At 43.8% G+C, this 20,123-nt stretch overlaps 1 protein-coding gene across 1 annotated transcript in view; it reads left to right on the forward strand.

Annotated features, from left to right (window-relative positions):
• The window catches only part of notch3 (notch receptor 3), a 32,692-nt gene extending 15,280 nt beyond the window's left edge, over nt 1-17,412 (forward strand). The window contains exons 7-33 of the mRNA XM_051889583.1: nt 39-194; nt 317-502; nt 1,465-1,578; nt 2,800-2,913; nt 4,158-4,391; nt 4,477-4,587; nt 4,860-5,052; nt 5,144-5,289; nt 5,512-5,745; nt 5,834-5,986; nt 6,085-6,313; nt 7,723-7,924; nt 8,081-8,237; nt 8,331-8,515; nt 8,648-8,780; nt 9,812-10,066; nt 10,160-10,272; nt 10,399-10,937; nt 11,022-11,348; nt 11,627-11,775; nt 11,882-12,104; nt 12,207-12,297; nt 12,405-12,573; nt 12,713-13,017; nt 13,107-13,254; nt 13,347-13,444; nt 13,538-17,412. Of these exons, the coding sequence (XP_051745543.1) occupies nt 39-194; nt 317-502; nt 1,465-1,578; nt 2,800-2,913; nt 4,158-4,391; nt 4,477-4,587; nt 4,860-5,052; nt 5,144-5,289; nt 5,512-5,745; nt 5,834-5,986; nt 6,085-6,313; nt 7,723-7,924; nt 8,081-8,237; nt 8,331-8,515; nt 8,648-8,780; nt 9,812-10,066; nt 10,160-10,272; nt 10,399-10,937; nt 11,022-11,348; nt 11,627-11,775; nt 11,882-12,104; nt 12,207-12,297; nt 12,405-12,573; nt 12,713-13,017; nt 13,107-13,254; nt 13,347-13,444; nt 13,538-15,028 (6,455 nt within the window). The 3' untranslated portion in view covers nt 15,029-17,412. The remainder of the gene's footprint in view (nt 1-38; nt 195-316; nt 503-1,464; nt 1,579-2,799; nt 2,914-4,157; nt 4,392-4,476; nt 4,588-4,859; nt 5,053-5,143; nt 5,290-5,511; nt 5,746-5,833; nt 5,987-6,084; nt 6,314-7,722; nt 7,925-8,080; nt 8,238-8,330; nt 8,516-8,647; nt 8,781-9,811; nt 10,067-10,159; nt 10,273-10,398; nt 10,938-11,021; nt 11,349-11,626; nt 11,776-11,881; nt 12,105-12,206; nt 12,298-12,404; nt 12,574-12,712; nt 13,018-13,106; nt 13,255-13,346; nt 13,445-13,537) is intronic.
• The last annotated feature ends 2,711 nt before the right edge of the window (nt 17,413-20,123 follow it).

Consider the following 20,123-nt stretch of genomic DNA (forward strand, 5'->3'; position numbering starts at 1 on the left):
CTCAAAGTGCAAATAGTGACATTCTGCTGTCCCTACAGGTCTGCTCTGTCATCTGGATGATGCTTGTGTCAGTAACCCCTGTAATGAGGGGGCCGTGTGTGACACTAACCCTCTGAACGGCCGCGCCATCTGCACCTGCCCTGCTGGCTTTGTTGGTGGAGCTTGCAACCAAGACATGGATGAATGTTCTATTGGTAAATTTACAACATTTTGTATGGCTCCCTCTCTCACTGATTCTTTCTGTCTCTCCCTCATCTTTGTCTCTCTCAGTAGAGAGTAAATTTTAACTGACTCCTCTGTCTCTCTCTTGTGCCAGGTGCCAACCCCTGCGAGCATTTTGGGAAGTGTGTAAACACAGAGGGTTCGTTCCAGTGCCAGTGTGGACGGGGCTACACCGGCCCTCGCTGTGAGATTGATATCAATGAGTGTCTGTCCATGCCCTGCCAGAACGACGCCACCTGCCTGGACCGTATCGGCGAGTTCACATGCATCTGTATGCCTGGTATGTCAGTGCACTTGACCCTTAGCTTACACAGAGATGCTAAATCTGCTTCTGATCAATGTGGACTTCCACAGTATATGACTATATAGAACTACTTTGGAAAACATGCAAAGTTCAGAAGAGAAGGGTTTGTTATGTAATGTCGATTGGGGAGGCGGGGAGGGTAATTCAATTGAAATAGAAGTACTCAGTCCACATGGGTAAGTCACAGAAACCACAGATCAGTGTTGGCTTTGTGTCTTCAGCACACACGTTCGGTAAAAACTTGTACCCTGCACTACATGCATCTTTAGGTTTTTTGGGGAGCTATACAAATCGGTGCTGGGAGTGGGGTGTATTGGGCAATCTGGGAGAGAGGGGGAGGAGTGTGCAGTGAATTATAATGAGATCTTGAGTGGTGGGAATGGAGTGGAACAATGGGGCCCCTCTGTGCTCCGTTCCTCGCCCTTCGCACATAGAGAGAGAGCAAACTTTTTCCCAGCACTCTCATCCCCTCCCCCCACTTCTGCTCGTACCCCTTTCATTTCCACAGACACCTCTTCTTCCCCACCCTCCTTATCGTCAACTTGGCCCTGGCTCACGTGGAGGGGCCAATTCTTTCTGATTCCATGCCGCCGTCAGTGCTCTGGCCCCGGCCCACACTCTGTTTCACCTGAATGGGGCGACACACAAGAGCAGCACTCTGCTGATTATAGAACATGTGTGTTCTCAATGGAGAGATGACCACAGGGCATCCTGCGGACAGTAGGGTGTGGTGCTTCTAGTCAAAGCAGGGGCCTCAGTTTGCATAGACGGAGCAATTCTCCATTTCCTTGGAGACATGAACTTGCTGTAGGGTGCAGTGTAGCAGAACAACTCAGTGTGTCTGTGGGCCCCTGTGTTGTGAGAAACTGCGGTCCGAGATCTGTCTTCAATGCATTGAGGTTTAGAACTGTATTTCACTCTGGTTGTCTCTCTATCAGGCTATCAGGGGAAGTACTGCGAGGTGGACGTTGATGAATGCGAGAGCAACCCCTGTGTAAACGACGGCATCTGCAGAGACATGGTTAATGGCTTCACCTGCACCTGTCAGCCAGGTATGAAACATGTATTTTTCCCTGCATCACCGGCTCAACAGTTTGTATGCAAAATTCGCTTGTGTGGTCACTTAATACACAATCTTGATTCATGTAATATCAGGTAAAACCCAGCATAGCCCCCTAGCTTGATAGAGTTTTTGCGTAATTACTCATTAGAGTGAGGTCTTTAGCGCTATGCAACTGCGTGCACAAACAAAGACACCATTGTGGCCTCTCTACACAAGCACCCCCCACCCTTCCCGACGTGTCCATAAAGAAGGGACAGCAGTCTCACCCATCTCTCTCTGCATAGAGGTGGTGGGGGGAACAGCAGCCCTGCTAATGAGATTCTTTTCCATGTCCGCAATTTACATCTGGGGCAGACAACTCCGCACCCCCCATTTAGCTATTGAGCCGGTAGCGTTTGTGCAAGGAAAGGGGGAGGGCCACTGGCCTTGAAGAAAACAATTCTAGCATCTCCCCCTTCTAACCTTCTGCCCTAGGCATCAACATAGATCCCATCATAACACTGTTAATCAACACAACACCCTCTAAAGATGCAGAAATGAACATTTCTGTGGGGCCCCAGCCATTTTTTTCATACTTACTAGAGCGTTTTCCCAGACAACGGATATCAGTCAGTGTTTAAAGCCCAATGCCCCCTCACAAATGCACATTTTCCAGATAACTAATTTTAAATTGCTAAAAATGTTGATTAACATCTGCCAAAAAAAAAGTATAAAGAGATAGTTAATATTCAAGCATAGTTTTCGATAATTGTCCACATACTGCACAAGTCAACTATAGAATATATATATATATATATATATATATATATATACACTATATAAAAAACTTTCAACGCAGTCCAGTCCAGAGTGTGGTTGTTGGATGGATTCAGAGGATGCAGAACCTGGACATATTTTAAGACTCCAGTTTTTGCTTCAACTCAAATGTTTTAAATTCTGGTTCTCAATGGTCTGGGAGAGTGTCAAGCCACAGTGCACATGTTATTGATGATATACACGACTGAGATCATAAATTCAAATCTTTAACTCCAAAAATTTAAGTGAACCTCAATTGAAAACTCAATTCCACTTTGAATTATCCAATGTGCATACATCTACAACTAGACCGAGCACTACTGCCCCCAAAGCTGAACCTAATGACCCGTCAGTGTGTGGAACTCACCTCTGCTGCCTCAGACTGACCTCTAACCTCTATGTTTGCCTGTCCCAGGGTTTACTGGCACCATGTGTCAGATCGACATTGATGAGTGTGCCAGCACTCCCTGCCAAAATGGAGCCAAGTGCATTGACCGGCCCAATGGCTATGAATGCCGCTGTGCTGAAGGTAAGCTGCTTAATGAAGATGTGTGTATGATTGTGTGTGCCTGCTGTGCGAGAGTTTTGTGGATCCCTTCAGGGTTCAAAGTCAAAATCATCATTGCTGATTACATCCATACACCTGCCTGTAGTGATCTCAGGGTCAGATGCTTTACTTCATGTTTCTGTGATCATGCTGCTGGGCATACTGACGAAAAGCCCCAAATCCCCCTCCTCTGCCCTGCAGACCCCAATGTCACAGGGTCACCAAGGCCGGCAGCTGCTGATGTTGGGGGTTATGCTCGGTCATCACCCCGACATCTGTTCATCTGTAACCCGCAATGCATACCCACACAGCGACGTATGGCACAACCAAAGCTTTTCACATAGTTGTGCCTGTAGGAATGGCTGTTTTTCTGGGATTGATTTGTCCAACAAATTAGCATGAGCTTGTATGTGAATGTCTTGGGCTAAAGATACAGTATGTACTGCTTGTGTCTCTTGGCTTTTAGAAAGCAGAGATGTGGAGTTTGTGTATTGTCTGAAACAGCCTGCTGTTTGGTATTCTCCGTGCTCCAGTTCCCCTCTGCTGAGCTGTCCCGTTAGCTGGGACGCAGGGTATTGTCCTGCTACTCGAGGGGACAAAAGCAGGTCTGTGAGGCCTGTGAAGGGCTCTCTCACTTTCTCTCTCACTACCGCAGCCCAGCCCTGCCCTGCTCCTCACAAGGCTGCTGCCTTGACAGCCTGTCGGCATGGAAACCACGGGAACAGAGACTCCAAACTGTAGAACCTTTCACAAGAGAGAGAAAGAAGGAAACGGAGGTAGCAGACAGAAAAGAGAGAAAAAACGAATCGAGACTGGGGAAAGAGGAGAGATATTTTCAGACCAAAAAAGCAGGGGGGCAGTCTAGGGGGTGCTGGATAAGAAGGATAAAGAGTACAAGCGAAACCGAGGAAGTATTTACACCCCAGACAAAAACACAAATACAGGGCATTGAATCACAGTGATCATGAGCGGACGGTAGGAAAATGGAAATACTATGAACAAGGACAATGCAGTTTTGTCTCACCTAGCTTGTGCAGTAATGGTCCGCAGAGGGGAAATTGTTCTTGACAGGCAAGAACCACAAATGCCTGTAGAGCAGCAGAGACTTCATGTATATCTGATATCTCTCCGTTCTCACCACCTCACTCAGCCCTTGAGATGTCGGGCTAACAGAAAAGCACCATTCTCTGCTTATTCACTCTTACACGTATCCTCTTTGTCCTCAGGGTTTGAGGGAAGGCTGTGTGAGAGCAACATCGATAACTGCAAGCCTGACCCGTGCCACCATGGCACTTGCATAGATGGCATTGCCAGTTACACTTGTAACTGTGATCCTGGCTACACTGGCTACCGCTGCGAGAACCAGCTCAACGAGTGCCACAGCAACCCCTGCCAGAATGGCGGCAAATGTGTGGACCGAGTCAACAAGTATATCTGCCAGTGTCAACATGGCACCTCAGGTGAGGGATGATGTATTACTAATTCACCTAGCTATATTCCGCTTTTTGCGTTTCATATTAAAGAAGGTTTTTGCTTCCCACACAGGTACCAACTGTGAAATCAACTTTGACGACTGTGCTAGCAACCCTTGTGACTACGGAATCTGCAAAGATGGCATAAACCGCTATGAATGTGTCTGCAAACCTGGCTTTACCGGTGAGACCCCTATTTTTTTATATACATTTTAAATACCCCCTTGAGTTTGCAAATTCATGGAGATACAGAAGAGAAACCAAGTTTAAACTATTCTAAGCTGTCCTTGTTGCTGTGTAATTATACAGTAATATTAATTGACGTGCTCATTACTCAGTTAAGGTTAGTTGCTTGTAATTATGCATAACTTACTGTTGTTACTCTACAATACATAACAAGGACACTGTAAAATAAAGTGCTACCGAAACCTCATTATAAACTCCCCTCCCTTTCAGGACCTCAATGTAAAGATGAGATTGATGAGTGCCAGTCGAACCCCTGTCGCAATGGAGGGACCTGCGTAGATGATGAGAATGGCTTCTACTGCCAGTGCCCTGAAGGCTTCCACGACCCATACTGCTATTCACAAGTGGATGAGTGTGCCAGCAGCCCATGTTTGCACGGGACCTGCAGGGATGACCCTAATGGGTACGGCTCCATTACAACCTTTAAAACCAGCAGGAAGTAAATAAATGTGGACTTGTTTTGAGTGTGACTCTTGTTTGTATTGCTCCTGCAGCTATCGGTGTGACTGCGAGCCTGGATGGGTGGGTAAGAACTGTGACATAGACCGAAACGATTGTTTACCCAGCCCCTGTCAGAATGCAGGCACCTGTATCGACCAGCTCAATGGTTTCACCTGCAAGTGTCGGCAGGGTTTTAGAGGTGAGATATGTTACATTAGCTCAGTATGTGTATTAGAATAATAACAACAAAAAGAGATTTTATTACACATTGTACTACCAGGAAGAACAGTGTGTCCTCTCGTATTTTATTTTCAACCTCTACCACTGAAAAGGGTGTAATGTTTCCCTGCAAGTTCTTAGGAATTTCACTGTTTTTGCCAATAGCTACATTCTGACAGCCGTCTTTCACTCCCATCCTCAGGTAACTTATGTCAGGTGAACATCAACGAGTGTGCCTCCAGCCCGTGTCTAAATCAAGGCACCTGTGTGGATGGAGTCGCCAGTTTCACCTGTCTCTGTGAGCCACCTTATAGTGGTCCCACCTGTGCAGAACTGCTCACACCTTGCTCTCCCAACCCCTGTGCCAACCACGCTTCTTGTGTGCACACGCCTGACTACCTGGGCTACCAGTGTAACTGCCAACCTGGGTGGCAGGGTAAGTCACTAAACGCATTCTGATTCAAGTCTGTAAGAATTGATTTTGCTGAAGCATGTCTTAACTCTGAGTGTCCTTCACACCACAGGTCAGTTGTGTAACAATGACATAAATGAATGCACCTCTAACCCATGTAAGAACCGCGGGACCTGTACGAATACTTTGGGTGGCTACGTGTGCTCCTGCCGTGCTGGCTACACTGGTCCCAACTGTGAAACTGATATCAACGATTGTTCACCAAGTGAGTCAAATCAAACATAAACCAAGTTTTTTTGCAGATCACAGAAACATTTTCTCTGCGCGTTGGTGTGGTCTAATGGTGTTCTCAAATTTTGCCAGACCCCTGTCTGAATGGAGGATCCTGTACAGATGGAGTGAACTCATTCCGTTGCAGCTGTCTGCCTGGCTTCACAGGGGCTCGCTGTGCTACCGAGGTGAACGAGTGTCAAAGCGGTCCTTGCAAGAACGGAGGCACTTGCACCGACTATGTCAACAGCTACACATGTACCTGCAAACCAGGTTTCACAGGCCTTTTTTGTGAGACCAACATACCCGACTGCACTGAAAGGTGAGACCATGAGGTCGCTCATAGCTTACAAAAGAAACGCTGTAGTAGGGCTGCTTGATTATGGCTAAAATCATAATTACAATTATTTTTGGTCAATATTGAAATCATGATTATTGGTATCTTATTACAAGTCTTATTTCACAATATGAGTAACTTTAAATATCAGGGAAATTTCACAATTATCGATACTTTAACAAAACTAATACTAGGTTAACTAAAGTAAGAAAAGGGTCCTCAAAATAATTACATAAACAGTCAGCAAACAACAAAACTACAAAACAAAACTAATTACAAATGAAACCAACAAATAAATACAACAGAATAAATGTGCTAACAGTGGTATTCAGATAAGCAATAGCCTTTGAATAATCAAATGTAAAATAATACGGCATAGTCTTACTGTACACATTAAATATAGATTAATTCTTATTAAAGCTACTTAAGTTATTCAGTCAAGATCTGTTAGGGATTTTCCTTTGTCATTTGTTGTTTGATTATCATTAATGACAGACTGCAGCAGGGATATTAGGCTGCTGTCACTTTAAGAGCTGCACAGATCCAATATACTGATACACAATCGTTTTCTTTCTCAACTGTGTCCCTTTGTGTATACATTTTTGTGTGTATGCGTTTAGGCCTGTATCAGAAGCCCATTTGCTTATTCATGTTCGACTCCGACTCACAGAGCACAGAAAGCTGCCTGTGGAACAGTGTCTCTTTTGCGGCTTAATGCGCTTTTGATAACACTGTTTAATATCAAACCTGTCCTGCAGTTTAGCAACAGTAGACTGCATTTTACAATACTCACTTATTTGGCTGATCTGGATGTTAAGTTTGGGCTTTTAGGGAGGAACGAATGTGCACTGCTGTGAAGGAAAGGACAGCACGCTGGACGGAATGCAGCAGCGAAAATTGAAATCTATTACAATTAATTGCATAGCCCTACACAGCAAAACCACCAGAGTTAAATTAACTCTTCTCAGAGTACATATGGTCCCTCTCTAAATAGTGTTAAAGTAACACTGAAGTAGAGTTAAAGTTAATGAGATAATTAAGCGATTAATTAAGTGATGATTGAGCGTTAGTGATGAACACCTGCTATTAACAAGCAGAATCAATGAAGAAAAGAAACACAAGAATTACAACTGACTTCAGCCACAGTCTTAGATGAAATCACCTGAAGATAAAAGACATATCTCTCAAGATCTCAGCAGAGGAGGATTATCGTTTCTTCAGTGATTCTGCTTATTAACAACAGGTGTTCATCACTAATGCTCATTCACTCATTTAACACTATTTAGAGAGGGACCATATGTACTCTGAGCAGACTTGATTTAACTCTGGTGATTTTGCTGTGTACACTTTAGCCAATAGTAGCTTATAAACAAATCATCTCCCCTTTGTTTTAGCTCCTGTTTTAATGGAGGCACCTGCACTGATGGGATCAATGGCTTCAAATGCACCTGCCGCTCAGGATTCACTGGAGATTACTGCCAGTACGAGGTGAACGAGTGTGACTCTCAACCGTGCCTTAATGGAGGAGTTTGTCAAGATGCCCTGGAGTCATATCGCTGCTCATGTCCGAAAGGTTACACTGGCCCCCGTTGCCAGGTATTAGTCCAACATTATGCTGTAACATCTACAAATTTTTTTAAATTACATAAAATAATAGAGTAAAATTAATAATAAATAAATAAAATCAAGGATAGAATGGAACCACTGAAAATAAATTACAGATTAAAATGAATTTCTTTATCTCTCTTTTAGTATCCAGTTGATTGGTGCAGGCCTTCTAATCCATGCAAGAATAGTGGCCGCTGCAGACAGAAAGATGCCTCCTTCACATGTGACTGTTTGGGTGGCTGGTCAGGTCGTTATTGTGACATCCCAGGAGTGTCCTGTGAAGTTGCAGCCAGACAGAGAGGTATATAGAAATGGATGTGAATTTTTTTGACATATACAATTTCACTATGATCTTCTCCTTGTCAACAGTCCACACACTCTCTCTCACACACAGGTCTCCAGACAGATGAGCTTTGCCACCATGGTGGACACTGTGTTAATACTGGTAACACACACTACTGCAAATGTCCCGCAGACTACACAGGCAGTTACTGTGAGTCCCAGTTTGACCACTGTGAGGACAAACCTTGCCTCAATGGCGCCACCTGCAGGAGCTACATGGGAGGATTCACCTGTGATGTAAGTCATCCTACCACTGCTACAAATAGCATATACTATCATTCATACTAGTACAAGGCCTAATTAACTATAGAATATGAAGAACTGAAGATATTTCAGAACAGATGTTGGACTGACCTGTTTTTCCTGCAGTGTATGCCTGGTTATGAGGGGAACAACTGTGAGAGAGAGGTCAATGAGTGTCAATCTCATCCATGTCAGAATGGAGGAACCTGCATTGACCTGGTGGGACATTACATCTGCTCCTGCCCTCCAGGAACACTGGGTAAGATAAAAAAAAATCTAAAATTATGGTGTAAAATATACCTGAATCAAAGAGCCTCAAGTGCAAAAATCAAAATAAACACTACCATGAAAAGATTTTTTTAATGTTTAAAAAAAAAAAAAAGTTTTATGCTCACCAAAGCTGCATTTATTTGATACAGTAAAAAAATACAATAAAACAGTAATATTGAGAGAAATAATTACAATGTAATTTACTCCTGTGATGCAAAGCTGAATTTTCAGCATCATTACTGGGTTTCCATTACAGATTTGCGCAAAACTTTTGCGATTATTTTCTAAACGTCGATAAACTATTGCGAAATGATGGCGTCTATGCGGCTAAAACTTATTTTTATCCTCTCGCGATAAGTCATTCCAAAAATTCCCATTAGTCAAAAGTCATTCCCAGCCACTGCACTACCCATTATTTTTAATCGAAGGAGACATAGGTGTTATCCAAGCATTATTGTCAGGGAAAGCCCCTTATACTTGAGAGCGTATGAGGTGTTTCTGGGTGTTTCTCCCTCCTATCTGCTTCGAAGTCTTGATAAACTGTGGCATTTCTTTGTTGTTAAGAATCCAGTATTCCCATTTCTTTTGTCTTTTATGAGTTTAATAAAGAACTCAGTCTCGTCTTCTGTCCAAACATACCGCGCCATCTTTAAAGAATGATCGACTTTTAAGTCAGGTACAGTTACAGCAGTTTTGCGAAATATCCCTTTTTTGGATTGCCTGAAAAACCACCTCATGTGAGCGTAAAAACTTTTTTGTGATATATGAGTTTTTGTGAAATTTACGTGTTTCCTTTGGGCGCATTTTCAATTCGCAATGGAATGGAAATGCAGCTAGTGTCATGTGATCCTTAAGAAATCATTGCAATATACTGATTTTCTGCTCAAGAAACATTCCTTATTATCAATGTTGAAAACAGTATTAAAAACAAGAAATCTTATTGTCCATGAACTCTTAAATGGTAGTATACATAGGTTGAAATAATGTCACTGTAATGTTTTTATTATGACCTTTTCTTAGGGGTCCTTTGTGAGATAAATGAGGATGACTGCTCAATTCCCTCATGGCCCCGGGGGACACCCAAGTGTCAAAATAACGGCACATGTGTGGACAGGGTTGGAGGGTACAGGTGTAACTGCCCTCCAGGCTTCACTGGAGAACGCTGTGAGGGAGACATCAACGAGTGCCTTTCCAATCCCTGCAACCCCTCCAACAGCTTAGATTGCATACAGTTGCCCAATGATTACCAGTGTGTGTGCAAGCCAGGCTTCACAGGTGAGGGATGTCTGAAAACTGAAAAATGTGTCTCTGAGGTACATATGCGAGATTGTGATGTGTGTCTAAATGCTAACTTCATTTTGTCTTCAGGACGAGGGTGTCAGAATAGATTCAGTGTGTGCGAGTCTCAGCCCTGTATGAATGGAGGAGTATGCTCTGTGTCCGGCGGCTCACCACTGGGATACACTTGCACCTGTCAGCTTGTGAGTATCCAAGCCTTATATGACATAATGTATCAAGTATATCATTATGATTGTGTGTTTCCATCTTTACTGTTCTGTATTAAACTTCAAAAGCAACTATTTAACTCCTCATTGTCTCTTTCTCAGGGGTATGCAGGTGCCAACTGTGAGAGGAACATGAACTGCAAAGAGCTGCCTTGCTACAATGGTGGCAGCTGTACTCTCACCTCACAAGGTGCACGTTGCACCTGTATTCAGGGCTTTGGCGGGCCGCTGTGTCAGCACCGCAGCAATGAGGGCTGCTCCTCCAAGCCCTGCCGCAATGGAGGCTTGTGTACAGAGGAAATTAGCTTCCCTTTTTTCCACTGCCAGTGCAGCAACGGCTGGACAGGCAAACGATGCGAATCCAAGGAATCCAGGCTTCTGCCGCCGCAACCTCCTTCTCCTCTATGCCCTATTGCTGAATGTCACGGCAAGGCCAATGACAGTGTGTGTGACAAAGAATGTAATTCGTTCGCCTGCCACTGGGATGGAAGTGACTGCTCTTTGGCTGTGAACCCCTGGGCACGCTGCACAGACCCTCGCTGCTGGCGGCTCTTCAACAACAGCCAGTGTGATGAGTTCTGCAACAATGCAGAGTGCCTGTTCGATAACTTTGACTGCAAGAACAAAGAGAAAGTCTGCAAGTATGTCCTTTACTATTTTATCATGCTTCATATCATAGGATCATTTATGATGGTCTTTTTCTAATACACTCTCTCTTCCCTCAGCCCCATTTATGCGATGTACTGTACCGACCATTACGCAGATGGGCTCTGTGATCAAGGCTGCAATACTGAAGAGTGTGGCTGGGATGGACTGGATTGTGCAGCAAAGATTCCAGAAGATCTTGCGGAAGATGTGCTGGTTATTGTAGTTCTGCTGCCTCCAGAGGAGCTGCTAAGGACACAAACTGCTTTCCTACAGAGACTAAGTGCAATCCTCCGTACCACATTGCGCTTCCGCCTTGATCAGAATGGAGAATACATGATCCGACCCTATACAAGCCGTAATACACGCAGTAAACGAGAGCTTCATCCTCAGCAGGAGGTCATTGGGTAAGTTGTGGTTACTGAAGTAAACAATGAAATTTCATTTACCTTTATATGGCAAAATTCTGCAGTCAAAATGCAGTCATCGCACTAGGAATGTTGCCCTTCTCATGCAGGTTTCACATCAGTTTTTTTTAACTTTGTACACATGAATTTGCTGTGTTGACCAGTATGAAGCTGCTTAGTTTGGAAGTGCTTCATGCATAGCTAAAATATTGGCAATAGACCTTCTTTTTCTGCTAATGTGAGCGTACCTTTACAAATACTCTTTGGCCCCGATGCAGATCCATCGTATACTTGGAGATAGACAACAGGCTATGCTCCCAGAACTCAGATGACTGCTTCCGCAATGCTAACGGTGCTGCTGAATACCTGGGTGCTCTGTCTGCTTGTGAAATGTTGGATTTCCCATACCCCCTTAAAGAAGTGCGCAGTAAGTATCCACACTTAAACCAACTTAACTGCTGCCTTACATTGGCCCCATTGGTCCAGCTGCCTGCTTTTAGCAATTTTATGATCATTTACCAATTCTCTTTCAGGTGAAAAAATTGAAGAGGTTGATGTTCCCTACTGGGGTAAGCTACTAATAGTAGGGGTAGCTTCTCTATTCTTGTTGGTAATCTTGATGGTGGGCATGTTGATTGCCCGCCGCAAACGTGAGCACAGCACACTCTGGTTCCCTGAGGGCTTCTTCCTTAAGAAGGAAACGAGCAGTAACAAGAACCGCAGAGAACCTGTGGGCCAAGACTCCCTGGGCATGAAGTGAGTCGCTAATGCAGTATTAATGCAATATAACTATTGTCAGTATACTTCATCAAATTATCCCTTTTATAGGCACTAATTAGCATGTATGACTCTTTGCAGACACATGCCAAAGACAGTGGAAGAGTCTCTATTGGCTGATCACAGTGACCAGTGGATAGACACAGACTGCCCAGAGGTTAAAAGACTTAAGGTGATTGACCATTTATCATTCCTCTTTCAATGTATAGGTGTATGCATCAGTGAAACAGTTATATATGTGAATGAACAGTCTTAATAATATCAGCTTGTTATGTACAGGTGGAAGAGCCCAGCATTCTGTCAGATGGTGAGGATGCAGTTGACAGCAGACAGTGGACACAGCATCACTTGGCAGCAGCAGATATCCGTATGCCACCTTCCATGGCTCTGACACCTCCTCAGGGAGAGTTTGACAGCGACTGCATGGACGTCAATGTCCGAGGCCCTGGTATGATATGTTTGGCTGTCTACTCTTGGTCCTTGGTTGGATCCAGTTGCCCCCCTTATTGGTGGCCTTGCATAGATAAACTTCAGATACAAGAATTACAAATTGATTCAAAACATTTGCAAACTATTATTTCATATAGATGGCTTCACACCCCTGATGCTGGCATCCTTCTGTGGAGGTGGGCTGGAGCCAGAAGTGACTGAAGATGATGACTCCGATGAATCCTCAGCCAACATCATATCTGACCTCATTTACCAAGGAGCATCGCTCGCAGCTCAGACAGACCGCACTGGAGAGACCGCTCTGCACCTGGCTGCACGCTACGCCCGAGCTGACGCAGCTAAAAGACTCTTGGATGCTGGGGCTGATGCAAATGCACAGGATAACACAGGCCGCACACCTCTGCATGCAGCTGTAGCAGCTGATGCACAGGGGGTTTTCCAGGTAAAGTCACCTACAATCAAATACATGTTTGAACATGGTCTATTGAAGCAAAGTCAGAGCTGATATATCCCATATTCTTGCATCTTCAGATTCTAATCAGGAACCGCGCCACAGACCTAGACTCGCGCATGTATGATGGCTCCACTGCTCTGATCCTTGCAGCCCGTCTGGCAGTAGAGGGCATGGTGGAAGAGTTGATCACCTGCCATGCTGATGTCAATGCTGTTGATGAAATCGGTAAGCAAAAAAGAAAACGAAACAGAGTTTCTGCTTCAGATGTGAAGTTTCATTGTTTCTGATGGTTGCGTATTACGGTTTTCTCTCCACAGGAAAGTCAGCTTTGCACTGGGCAGCTGCAGTCAATAATGTTGAAGCTACAGTTGCCTTGTTGAAGAACGGTGCCAATAAAGATATGCAGGACCTCAAGGTATGCAGTTATGTACTTTTGAGGGGTTTGAAGGCTTTCATAATATCTATGTCAGCCATGTTGTTAATTTTTGAATCTATTTATAATCTTCAGGAGGAGACTCCACTATTCTTGGCTGCCAGGGAAGGTAGTTGTGAAGCAGTGAAGGTGTTGTTGGCTCACTTCGCCAACAGGGAGATAACGGATCACATGGACAGGCTCCCTCGAGATATTGCCCAGGAGCGCATGCACCATGACATCGTTCAGCTGCTCGATGAATATAACACTGTGAGAAGTCCGCAGGGCCATGCAGGGGCAGGTCACCACTTGTCTGGTAGCCATACGCTCTCACCACTCATGTGTCCTCCCAGCAACTTCCTACAAGGGCTGAAAAGCACCCCGCAGGGTAAGAAGAACCGTCGCCCAGGGGCTAAAGGCATGGGTGGGCAGCATGCTACCAGCCTGAAAGATTCCGCCAAAAGCCGCAACAAACGGCTGACGCTAGACATGCAGAGTGCTTTGCTGGAGAGCTCTGTCACGCTTTCCCCCGTCGACTCGTTGGATTCGCCACGCGGAGGCGCCAGCAATGCTGGCTACGTCACCAATCCAACCTCACCGGCCGCCATGCCCTCTCCTGGCCTTTTCCACTCCTCCATGTCTGTCCCTTCCACTCCCATGGTGCACAGCAGTATCCTGGATGGCACCAGCCCTTTTGCGGTTTCCCTAGCACAGCTGAGTGACCTGGGTGACGGGGGACTCTCGATGCAGGGGCGTGTGGCCATGCAAGGAGGCGGTGTCAACCAAGGCCCCCACAACTACGTGCTGAATGCCGGCCAGATGAGCCTCAACATGGGCATGGTAAGTCCAGTAAGCGTGCCGTTTGACTGGCACAGCCGCATGCCTCCATCTTCTCAGTGCAGTCAGCCCATGGTCAACATGGTGCATCCAGCAAGTAGCCAAGCAGGCATGCTCCCTCAGACACCAACCCTGCAGCAAAGCAGCATGCTCATGCACCAGCAGCAGGTTTTCCGTAATGCCCAGCAACCCATCCTGCAGCCAACACCCGTCTCCAACACGCCCTCTATTAGCCCGGTCAAACTGCCGCCTATTGCAGAGCAGCAGCCGCAGCAACTTCGCAGCCACGCCCTTACCAACCCCAACCTCACCCGCATGGGCTCCTCCACTCCCCCAACACCACAGCAGACACAGCCTCCTCCAGCTTTCTACCAGCCACAGCAGCCGCAGGCTCAGCCTCCACAGGCCACAGCAGCCCCTCAGGCCTCGCAAGCACAGGCTATCCCGTCTCAGGCACCCCCGGCACAGGCGAGCAGCAGCACCGCAGGCCCGGAGGATTACCCCACTCCGCCCTCCCAGCACAGCTACACCTCTGCCATGGATGCAACACCCAAGCATTACTTGCATGTGCCCAGTGAACATCCTTACCTGACCCCTTCTCCAGAGTCTCCAGAACCCTGGTCTAGCCCCTCCCCTCACTGTGTATCTGATTGGTCTGACTCCACCCCCAGCCCGGCCGTCACGGCTCCTGCTCAAACCCAGATTTCCCATGTCCAGGAATCCAGTGGGAAGATGCAGGTGTTTGCTTGAACAGCTCGACCTACATGTTTGTGACTTTGAGAGAGTAAAGTTGACAAGCGTCACTCTAGGGCTTGTTTTTTTACTTACCTGTCAGCCCATTTCCAAGATTTTAATTGGATTAGGATTGACTGTTTTGCATCAAGAAGACCGTCTGCTGGTGTCTGCAGAAAGAAAGTTAAAGGGAAATGTGTTGTCTTAAAAAGAAGACAATTTAATGAAGTAAGACGTTCTGTCACAGATGGACTTGTTTTTTAATTATAAAAAAAAAAAAAGTATATGAAGAATACCACGTCTTTCATTTCAAAGACTTGGGGACACTCCTGAAACTAACAAACTTTATAAAAAAAAAAAATAGATTGAGAGAAAACTGAAATGTTGAAGGAAATTCCTTTCTTTTTATTTATTGTCTTATGTTTTTCCAAACTGCCTTGTGGGTGTTTCAACCCTCTTTCTGTCTCTGTTGTTTTTAGTGACCCCCATAACAATTGCCTTACTACTTCCAGTGTATTACATGGGACTCGTGAGGTCTCCTCAGGTTCCATGTTGCTACTGTTACAAGAGGAGCAGCTCATGATTGCTTAGCTCGTCTGTTCCGCCCCTGGTTTTATCAGCAGCAATTGATACAGTCAGAATTTAAACACCGGGCTTTTGAGTGACACACACACACACACACACACAATGAGATTAGAAGTTTTACAAATTTTAGTGATATTTATTTAGTCTAGCATTCAGAACAGATTGGCACATGAAAACAGAGGTATATAGAGACCAACACAAGTTAAATATTCTGATTTAAAATGATTTTATACATTTTGTAAAAGTGTTTGTATGAATGTAGAGGGGCATCTGTGAAGCACTTCAAGGGGAAAAGCTTGAGAGAGAGATGGTAAGAAAACCCTGAAATCCTAGTTCAGCATTTATAACGACAGTGCATAAAAGCGCCTCTCAGAAACAGGCCAGTGTTTAGAATCTTTTTCAGTGTTGTGTTGTATCAGTGGAAATGATTTTACTGAACATAGTTCCTTCAGTGACCTCACCGACTTACAAAGGCCTGAGCTGGCCGGCGCTCTTCCAGCTCCCTCTCAGAATCCCTGCCAGTCACTGCCTTATAGTCTTGCCTTGTGTAAATTTGATTTATTTTGCATTATTCTTTTTATAACCACATTTTTGGAACCACAGTTAACTGTGGAACATTGATGTATTAAGCTGTGTTATTAGGCTGCTGCTCTGCGTCACTTCTTCAGTGACACTCAACTTCCTTTCCGCAAACATTCCTGATCGGAACCCACCGGCCGGGCGCTCGTGGAGCCGCTGACTGCTGCGGAACTGATCTCATCATGTTCCTGATCCCTCACGAACACTTCGTTTCAGTACTGAACAGCTGCAGCTTGACATTTGACCACCAGAAATTCTTCCTCTGGGGCATGGCAGTGTAGCTGATTTATTTTAATGTAATTTGATCCCTCAGGTCCAGCATTTCCATGTGGTCTAATCATATTCTAGCTCCTTTTTGGTTTGGGTAGTGAGCATATGTGTTGTGTGTTGGGTACATGGCTAACGGGGTTGCTAATGGTCTGCTAGTGCTCTGTCACTCCTCAGGGAGGTGTTATATAGCATGCAGTGTTGTCTGCATCTTTAGCAGTTCCCACCCCATGAGCCTAGACGATGACATCTGTCGTGTCTGGTCAGAAGGCGTGAGATGGGAAACGCTACTATGTAGTGATGCCCCTGGCTTTCTGCAACATGTTCGTATGTTCATCCCCAGTAATATTCCAAACTGTAAGACCTGCGTTTGATGACACTTCCAATTTGTCTTGCTATCACCAAGAGAAACATGCCCATTTCACTAAACTATGACATGTAAACATTGCTTTTTTTCATATACATAACATACAAATATCAGGCACAAATACTGAGTGTACAGCTATGAAACATTTCAAGGCTTGAGGTGGTTTTGGAGCACATTCTGGACCTCTTTGTTCTTCTACATAAGTACTACTAAGCTTAGCTAATCAAGCATAAGTCTTCCTTTTGTTCATAACCTTTCACTTCTGATGATACAGTTCTCCCGATATTTTTGAAATTTCACTACCTGTAAATATGTTTCGCCTTGTTTAGGTCTACTTGTTTATGAGAAGTCTTATGTTTCTAAAATGATTATGTACTAAAAAGAACAAAAAGTAAATGTACTTTTTTATTAGCATTATTAAGGTGAGGATGTGACTATATTGGTCTTGCGTAACTAGAACAGCCATAGATATTTCCTATCATCATTATTAATTTTCTATACTTGTTTAAAGTAGTTTAAAATCATTGTATATAAACAGCTTTTCACAGTTTCTTTCTACAAAGTTGTAAAATATGTTACTTCTAATAAAGCAGTAGAAACTACATCCCACTAATGTCTTGTTCTTTTTCTCACCTCTTTCATATTTCCATGCATGTTGAGTCCAGTAGTTTTTAGTTCACAAAAAAAAAAAAAATACAGCCATAATTGAGCAGCGGGTACAACATGAAATATGCAGATGTATGTCATTTTCAACAAAGTTTGGAATATGTAAGGGATAGGTTCATAGACTGTGAAAAAACCTTCACTCTCTTCCATTGTAGTAGGTGAAGCCGCCAGTGTGCCAATATGACGCTGACATCTTGATTCTCGAGTCTGCCCATCGTGAACTTGGAGCCCGAGTCTGCGCAGTAGTGACCATGAAGTGGAGCCGCGATATCAATTCCCGCCCACACTCAGAACAACTAATTATGTCGGTGTGAAATAAACAGTTATGGAAATATAGAAATTAAACTTAAAGCTCCAATCCCCTCCCGAAGATCCAGAAAAAAGTCCATTGGTGTCTCAGTGACTACTTCACTCAGAGAAGCTGTCAATCATTTTTATAGCATCAAATAACTAACTAAAACCAAACTTTTTTAAAGAACGAACAATTGAACTAACACCAGCATGATTAAAAACTTGAAAAAAAGAAATTGTCTTTGGAAAAAAATATTTGAAGTCTAATTTGATTGTTTAGTTTTTCATGTCCCATTACATTTTATGGAGAGGGCGGGTTTATGACCTATAGACCTTATGTAGCCCCGCCCCTTTTCAGCGTTACGCTCGTTGTCTTTTGACTTCCGGTTTGTATTTCCACAGCGATCTTACATATTTATGAATGAACTGCTCGTTTTAAAATCTTCACGGTCTACTGACATTTGTTAAGACATCTGCTTTAAACATTACAATGCTCATGATAACTTTCATTAACTCTACAACAAGTAAATCCCCTTAACCAGCTAATTATTCTTTGACAGCGATGCCATAGAAATGTACAGAGCTACCGCAAAACGAAAGTTCAAAGACAATTTTATAAAGTTGGCGGCGCGCTTGTTTCTCTGGCGCATAAGGTCTATACTGCTTCCAGCCACCTGGGGGCGATCGAGACGCTTTGGCTTCACTTTTCAGGACTTGTGTGGCACGCTTGGATAGGCTACAGTCAATCGGCCATTATCGCAATGAACTCCTCCAACGGAAAGGAGAATAAAAGACTTTGAACACTAAGGCCCTGTTTCCACCTGTATTAAGATGCGCTTTGGTCGATCAGATCACAAGTGGACGACGCTAAATACAAGTGTAAACGGGGTGTAAAATGTTTTGAGCTTGTCCACTTTCGACCACTTCCAGAGGTAGTCGAAAATGCGTTAGACCGGATTCGTAGTGTAAATGCTCATATGGTCGAATGTGTTCGAACAGCCACAAAAGACCGCCAACTCTCCGTCTGCTGACCTAACGCATATACATTATGGGACACTCGCTAGCCAGTACGGGAATTAAACTTGATGAAAAACGTACCTAGGACAATGTTCTCTCGCCATTCTAACACACATTCACCGCGTTCGGCCGGTCTTGTGGCTGTCAGAGCAGAAAAGAAAGCTGATGCTCTCCGTATGTTCTTCCTTCATCTCTGGGCAAGTTCACATGTAAATTGCTTGAGCTCATTTTGTATATTAGGTCGAAAGATCTAAAAAATTTACCCACCTAAAGACCCTCCCCTAGAAGAAATCAGAACAGAAGTGGTTGAAAGTGGACAAAAGAGACAGATTAAAACACCAGGTGTAAACTGGTATGTGTCTCCCTTGTCTACTTGTGATCCGATCGACCAAAACATATTAATACCAGATGGAAACAGGGCCTAAGTCAAGTTTGTGATTATCACCTGCTTTACTGTACATTGTCCTCCCAATGTGGGAAATGAACTTTTTTAACCCTAGTCAACTCTACTAAACACAATATCAACCCAAAACATACTTCACAATGCTTATAATGAAAATAAACTCAAAATCTGACATCACCACGCCCTCTATCAAATTTTAGTGATATAACATTTTCTGCTTGTAATGTTAGGTGTGCTATCTCAGTATTAAGAGTTGTTTGTTTTTGCAGTGGTGTTTTTCATTAAAAGCAGAGCATGTGTGTGAAATTTCAAGCCTGAATCCTAATTTTGCCGTTGCTAGTCAACCACATAATGGCACCAATCCACTTAATAATTGAGATTAATTTAGCCGTATAAATAACCTGAATGCAAAATGTGGAGAGGTGACTTTTTTACTCCCATGTTTTTTAACAAAAGAACAACAAAAGCATTATTTTAAAAAAAAATAGTTTGTTCTTTCCAATTTAGTTACACATTTGAATTTATATTCATTGCTAAGCAACTACAGCACTAATTTATATATGAGCCATATGAATTAAATCCCAATAAAGCTCCAGCAGTGCCGCCGTGTTGAATCACTGGGTTTGTTGAACCCAAACATCAAAATATCTGCCCTCATGGCCTGCACAGGAGAAGCCTATTCCAAAACATTTGAATACTTTCAATGTCTTTAACAACATTCATTGATTAAGTACCAAAAATAAATGTTTTTCATAATTTATTCAATAGACTACTTAAAACATTTGACTATTAAAATGCAATATACACTGCAAATTGTAACTAAACATTATGTATTTGATCTTGGTTCTTACAATTTTCTTAAGGTTAAAGTTAGAACAATGCTGCAAGATCCAGATTTTACACTGGACATCAACTGGCGACCAATCACAGTCTCAAAA

Source organism: Ctenopharyngodon idella, chromosome 3 (genome assembly GCF_019924925.1).
Source record: "Ctenopharyngodon idella isolate HZGC_01 chromosome 3, HZGC01, whole genome shotgun sequence".
Lineage (NCBI taxonomy): Eukaryota > Metazoa > Chordata > Actinopteri > Cypriniformes > Xenocyprididae > Ctenopharyngodon > Ctenopharyngodon idella.